We start from the raw sequence: 7454 nt of genomic DNA, 5'->3' as shown, positions 1-7454 counted from the left end.
TACATAAACAAGTTAATATATTTAGAAAATTCTTATTTACAAAGATCTCTAAATTCTGTATATATATATTTTTTATTTTTTTGAAATTTCATGGCCATGAAATGTCATTTCAAAAATAAATATCTTACTCAATACTAACAACAAATTATATACAAGATATAAATAAGAATATAAACAAGATATAAGCAAATAACTAATGATTTTAAATTCACAATAAATTTCTTAACTAAAATATATTTACAAATTTCATATCTCTTCCAGCCGTTGATTTCAATTCATTCTATCGTCTAGGTTCTCGATGTACTTTAATCTCTGAACCATGATTTCTTCTAAACGAATCCAAGTTATTACTTTCGTCCGAAACAAGGACAGTACTTGTTGTTAAGAAACGACGTACAACAAATGGACCAAGCCATTTATCACTCAGGGACTTTGAAATTTTATTCTTCAACGAGGATTTGACGTGAGCACGTATAAGAACTTTATCTCCGAGACCGAACGATACTTTTCTTGTCTGAGACATTAATTTCTTTCTCTTATTCCACGACTTTTCCATGTTATTCATGGCATTCAACCAGAACTCATGAGTTGATTTACCCCCTATATCTGACTCAGTGATGTCCCATCGATTTTCCAAAGGGGTGTTAGTAGGACGTCCGTAAAAGATTTCGATAGGAGCCATCTTTAGGCCAGAATGCTCGCTTATATTCAGAGTATATTGCAAATCAGGAATAAGATTGGCCCAGAGGTACTGAGTACCAGAAAAATAAGCGCGAATAGAAGCTTTTAGGTTTTCATGAAACGTTCGGCAATATTTTCCTCTGGATGATAAGGACTTAGTTTTATGCCTAATCCAAACAATTTTTCTGAAGTACTCAGGAATGAAAACTGAGGCATTGTCAGTTGAAATAGCTTCTGGAAAATTCATTCTACTACACATATCCATTAATTTCTCGGTTATGGATGCTGAAGTCAATATTCTCAGCTTTTCCAGCACCATAAACCTAGTAGCATTGTCTACTCCTATTAGGATATATTAAAAACCTTTAGAGGTGAACAATACTCTTATATCTGTCATCCAATGAGAGCCTATTTTCTTGCTGTACTCGGAGAATAAATTACCCATTTTCTTTTGATTTTCATCTTTCGTTAATTGGCAACGATGACATCATCGAACAAACTGAAATTTCATGTTTCATATTTTCCCATGTAAATCTTTTTGACAACTTCTTCAATGTTCTAAAATGCCAGAATGGCCGCTAACCAATTTATCATTATGATAATATTCCACCAAAACACGCCTCAAATTCTTGGGAATCACGATCTTATGAGGGTTATTAACTGAATTAATTCTTTTCATTAAAATTTTCTTGTTCATAATATAACCTGAAACAGACTGACCCTTCTCGATCTTCTCTATAATTTCCTTAAGCACAGAGTCTTCTCTTTGCAATATATCTATGGGTTCTTTAATTAATGGAAGCCTCCACATATGTGCTAACCTCAAATTTTCATTAAGCGCAGCCAGTCCCGTTGTCCCATCTATAATTCGAAATTCAAATGGATCATAGACCCTTGTCAAAGTGTCAGCAACGAAGTTATCGCAAGACCTGACATGTTTGATCTGGAAAGAAAATTGACATAGGGTCTCGACTAATGGCCCAAATTTCATTAGCATCCTTAGAATTATTTAGGATCCATGTTAGAGCCTTGTTGTCCGTAAGCACATCAAATTCTTTCACCAAGTAATGTCGGAACCTGGCAATCGTCTTAATTAAGCTAATGAATTCGATTTCGTAAATGCTGCGGTGTTTATCAGCTTCTGACAATTTCTTATTGAAGAACGCTACGGGTTGGATCTCCCCCTTGCTGTTTTCTTGTTGCAAACACCCAGCAATACTTTTTCTTGACCCGTCAACATTAACAATAAAGCACTTGTTAAGGTCAGGAGTTTTCAATACGACATTTTCCACCAAAAAAACTTTTCAGTTTATCAAGAACCTTCTGATGATCAGAGGTCTATTCAAACTTTTTATTAACTGACTTAAGCTCACTCAAAGGTCCCATTAACTCTTGCATTTCCGAGGCAAATTTAGAATAATAACTAAAGAGCCCTAAAATTTTCATGAGACCTCTTCGGTTTCTTGGTGGAGGAATATTCCTGATTGCCGATATTCTTTTTGGATCAATTTCCATTTGGTCTCCTGAGACCACATAATCTAAATAATTAATTTTCGTATAGAAAAATAAACACTTATCAGGAGAAACCGTTACATAATTTTTCCAAAACCTATCGAAAACCTTTCTAATCGTATTTTTATGTTCTTCTACAGTGTCAGAAAATAATAACACGTCAACAAAATACGTTTTAACGCCACCTTTTCTAAATCTCCTGACATTTTCTTCATAACACGAGTTAACAAGTTACTTTCAGTTTTAATACCAACCGGAACTCGTGTATATTGATATAAGCCTTTCGGTGTTACTATAGTTGTAATGTTTCTAGAGTTATCATCCAATCCATTTGGTTGTAGGCACGGCGTAAATCTTTTCTAGAGTACAATTTCTTCCCTGATAACCCCGTAAGACATTCCTCTGGGTTCAGAGCAGGAAAGGGATCGTTAACTATTAGTGTATTAGCTTTAACATAATTACCAACAATTCGATAAGTATTTTTATTTTTTACCAAAAAAACTACTTGCGTAGTTTGAATGGTCTACCTCCTGTAAAATTCCTTGATCTACCAATTCCTGAATCTGTTCGTCAAATATTTTTTCTTTACTTTTAGGGATTGGAAACGGATTCTATTTGAAAGCTTTATTTTCTGTAAGATATATATGACCAATAAAGTCTTTAATACAACCTACACGCTCGGAGACAACAGCAGAAAATTGCTTGGTAATCGAATCAATGAATGAGGTAGCGTCTTGATCACGATAACTCCAATCTTCCTCAATTGTTTTTTTCCTGTGTATTTAACTGGTCTTTCACCTGTTGAGATCGTTTGTTTATGGTTTCTCCCTGTGGAGTATCCTTAATGATATATTTCCGATTCCTGTTCACAAGTTTATGGAAATTTTCCGCTTGCTCAATGTCTACATCGGATGTCTCAGATGAACTTTGAGGTTTTACCGTCTTTATTTTAGAAGCAGGAGAAAGATTTATGATAGTCTCTTCAACCTAAGACACTTGACCAGCATCATCATCATTTTTACTGTCTGTAGTCTTCTTTTTCTTCGTCTTCCTCTTCTTTCTAGACTTGAAAAATTCGATGAGTGATCAACACATTCGGCCAAATTCTCAACTTCGTCGTTCTTCAAGGATGACTGATGTTTCATCTTATTTGGCTGAATATTAATTGAAACCACATTATTTCCATCCGTGGAAATCATTGCCATATCGACACCATGTGATTTTCCAAGAATTTCTTCGGGTTGGATGGTTGGAAACCCTTCATGTCCAAGTTCTTCATTATTCAAACCAGAAGATCTTATTTCGTCATTCATTGCAAGCACCGAAGTTTTCTCAACGTTATAGTTCTTTGAAAGATCGCATTCGATCAAATTTCTTAACGCTAATAATTGCGATGAATTAGGTACATCAATGGTAAACATCCGCTCTTCTAATTAATACAGTTCTAATTCACATTGTATACCCTTTACACAATATCCATCTCAATTGGAATCAGCTCGGATGAAAATAGAAGATACACTCGTTGAATTCATTTTCACTGGAGTTCTTACCGCAGATCTTCCTACAGATTGCCGATGGCTTTTAGGATCAACAGATCTAAACCCACTTTTAAACCAATCTTTTTGAAAGGTCAAACGTACTCTTTTCCTTCCCCCATTCAAAAGAAAGACTTTGTTTTTATAGTCTAAGACAGCTGACGTCGAACTAAGAAAGGGCATCCCTAATAAACATTCACACGGGAGTTGCTCTACAACTCGAAAATTCAGTCTGAAAATATCTGGATAGATTAACGTTCAATGTTATTTCTTCTCCAGTAGAGAAATTCAATCCCGAAGGGGCATTAACTGTTCTTTCATCAACAGCACGTATATACTGCTCAGCACCACTTCGTCGAACCAAAGATCTCGTGACAAGATTAAAGCTGGATCCACCGTCCACACAAACACTGGTTAAGATATTATTTATCTTGCCAACAACAAACGTTGCCACTAAACCATCCATCTCCGACGGAATTTTCTCATTAATTTTCTTTACTACTATTTCCGAACGATCTCTATTGCCATTATAGCTAGAGAATCCTGAAGCTATCTAAATCTCAGAACTTCCCTTCAATTGATTCGATTTTACATTAATAGGTGAAGAATGATTACGATTTTTCAGATAATCTTCACCCACCTTTGACTTAGTATTCGACAAAACCATATGATTTTTACTTTTAATCCCCATTGACCTATTGTATTCTATTTGTTCACGGGTACTCATAACGAATCGTTCAGCTATATCTAATAACTCCAATCTGTTATTAGGGAAATAAGTTCCTAACATTCTATTCCGCTGATTTGGATTCATTCCTGTTAGAATGATTTTAACTAATTCACTTTCCTCCATATTCAATCCTAGAACGTTCATCGAAATCAAAACAGATTTTACATATTCGTTCATTAGCTCAGATAATTTTTGTTTCCTAGATACCCTATCACTTACCAAAGAATGCACGACGGTTGGAGTAACAAACCTAATCAACAAATTATGTTTAAAACCATTCCAATCCACATAATCGTGTAAAGCAGATGTAACTACCCTCGAAACAACACCATCGCATTTAGGAATGAGTACTGTCAAAATCATATTGAATGAATAGCTGCTTTCTAACAAAATTTCCTCTATCTTGAATAACAATTCAAATATTTGCAAGGTATCATTTCCATTGATGTTTTTAATACCCATAAACCTATTTTCTAAATATGCTAAAGATCTTGAATGGGTGTATTTTACCATCAGCTTATGTTCAGCATTCAACCCTGAATGATGATCATCTAAACTCAAATTAGTTTGAACTCCTCTTTCTAAGTTTCTATCATTTAAATTTCTAAATTCCGAACAAAAATTTGTATTACCACCATACATATTATTAATACCCACTCTTGGAGTTGAACTGAGTATATTAGAATCTACTGTAATAATTTCCCAATTCTAGGTATCTATTTCGAGAACGAAAATCTCCAGAAGAATTTAAATTTGGACGAGAAACCCCCATTTTGCATCTTAAAGGCGGTTCAGTAAAGGTAGCTCTTAGATCAGCTCTCGAAAAATTCATACTAGGGGGATTGGCTACACGACTAAAACCATAAGTTCCCACTGAACTATTAACAGATGAACCATAATTATTTCTAACCGTTGTAGAAAAAGGTCTAAAAGCTGCATTATTCCGCATAGATGGAGTTAAACTCATACTTAATGAACCAAAATCTGAATTAAAACTTGGTTGTTTAGTAGCATCAATCGTCACAAATTCAGAATTGGATATATCTATACTGATGTAATCAGGTTCGCTTTTAACATTCTCCATCATACAATAATAAGAGAAGCAACACTAAAGCTAAATATGAAAATAATACTTATAACTAATAATACCCATACACTAAACAACTAATACTACTAAAGAACATCAACTAGAAATTGATTGGAATACACTGGAAGAGATTTGAACTAGGTTACTAACTACAATTAACATAGAACTATTAGGTCCCAAAATATTAAACAACTATTACACGGAGTGGCGATTTTTTGTGTGTGATTTATATTTTCCTTTTTTTTGAAAAATAATTCTCAAATCACATAATTTTATAATTATAATCATTAAAGAGTTCAAAAACATTCAAATTATATTCTGACACAATTATAAATATTTAAGTGGAATGACGATGTTGGGGGAAAAGACCAACTAACCATTTAACAAAGCAAAATTCTAATAACGTTCAAAGTAAGCAATAAAAAATTCAATAACTTTCATACTCTTATACACGAACACAATTATAAAAATTGTAGTGGAATGATCATGTTGGAGGAAAAGACTAACTATTTAACAGGACAAAATTGTAATAAATTTCAATTTAACCATTATAGAATTCAATAGCATTCATTATATTATACTCTAAAACGTTTACAAAAAAAATTTAGTAGAGTGCTAATGTTGGAAAAAAAGACTAACCAACATTTTTAAAAAGCAGAAAAAATTTAACAGAGTTCAATTTAATTATTCAAGAATCCAAAAGCATTAATAATATTGTAACCAACACATTAATAATCATTTAAGTGGAATGCTAATGGTGGAGGAAATGATTAAGCTATAATATAAAGGTCAAAATCAAAGTTCAAGTAAATTTCAAACTAACGTTATATTAATTGTTCCAGATGTCTCTTGTTTTTCTGAATCATTAATTTAGAATGTCAATGTTGGAGGTAATGTCTAACTAACAAAAAACGTTTTATTCAATTATCATATGCTGACTAGCTATTAACTAACTTAATTCTAGGCGTGGACTAGTTTCTGGGCTATTGTAACTTCCACTTCCACCTAGCCTCGTCCATTTCGAATCAAAATCAAGAGTTTCAGAAAAAAAGCAAAACTAAAAAATTAATAACACAAACTGTCAATCTGGACTCACTCGGATAAAACCTGGCAGAGCGTGCTTGCGTGGGGCTGTCTCATATTACGAATCAACCTCGATCCAAACGATAAACCATAGATTCAATATTTCACTTCAAAAAAGTAAATAAGGTAAACACTTCAAATATAAACAGATCAAACAATCAAACACAATGTTTCAATTTTTCAAAAAATAACAATTTTATTGTAACCAAAATGAGGGTAGTGTATATGCACGAAAACGTTTGAATAATACATATACACAATATTCAAACCACAAGCAAATTACTAATTAAAATGTAAATTTCTGATCTGTTAAACATTAGTATAAATTCAATCTAATTAACTTTATCTCTAGGTTTTAATCTCAAATAATGTTTAAATTCCATATATATCAAAATACTTCAGAAAGAAGCAGTAATTAATAGTTAATGAAATCTGGAGTGCTTTACGAAAAATCAAAGCTGTAATTCCTCTCTTACAATTTTTCTCCTAAATTCTAATCTCAGTCATCCAATCTTGACTAACAAACTTGTCTAAATCAGCCTTCTTATAATTCATAGTGAAAACCCTGTTTTAGTATTGCAAATTTTACCATTAACTCGAGCTTATTTAAAAAAAAACCTTGAACCTCTTGACAACTGAAGAGAAATCGAGAATATTAGTTTCCTTTGAAAAAAATAATTTCAATATTGAAACAGAATATATTAGCTGCAAAGAAAACCCATATAAAGAATTGAAATATTGGATCGGAAATGGCTCGAGTTTCAATCACGTGGTCTCCGTTAGAATCAATAAATATATTTCGCCACTTAATTTGGGAGGAATTTTA

General features: G+C 32.9%; 1 protein-coding gene across 1 annotated transcript; it reads right to left on the bottom strand.

The window, feature by feature from the left end:
* Positions 1 to 280: 280 nt before the first annotated feature.
* Positions 281 to 1000, bottom strand: LOC145685350 (uncharacterized). The gene has a single exon (XM_081757736.1). It carries the CDS (start codon positions 998 to 1000, stop codon positions 281 to 283), a length of 720 nt encoding a protein of 239 aa, XP_081613862.1.
* Positions 1001 to 7454: the final 6454 nt, after the last annotated feature.

The sequence above is a fragment of the Thermobia domestica genome, chromosome 5, assembly GCF_964235325.1.
Source record: "Thermobia domestica chromosome 5, izTheDome1.hap1.1, whole genome shotgun sequence".
Classification (NCBI taxonomy): domain Eukaryota; kingdom Metazoa; phylum Arthropoda; class Insecta; order Zygentoma; family Lepismatidae; genus Thermobia; species Thermobia domestica.
The sequence above is the reverse complement of the archived record's forward strand: the minus strand, read 5'-3'. Positions and strand labels throughout refer to the sequence as shown.

Excerpts from the sequence above, each read along its gene's own strand:
- LOC145685350 (XM_081757736.1), bottom strand. The coding sequence starts at position 1,000 with ATGGTGCTGGAAAAGCTGAGAATATTGACTTCAGCATCCATAACCGAG.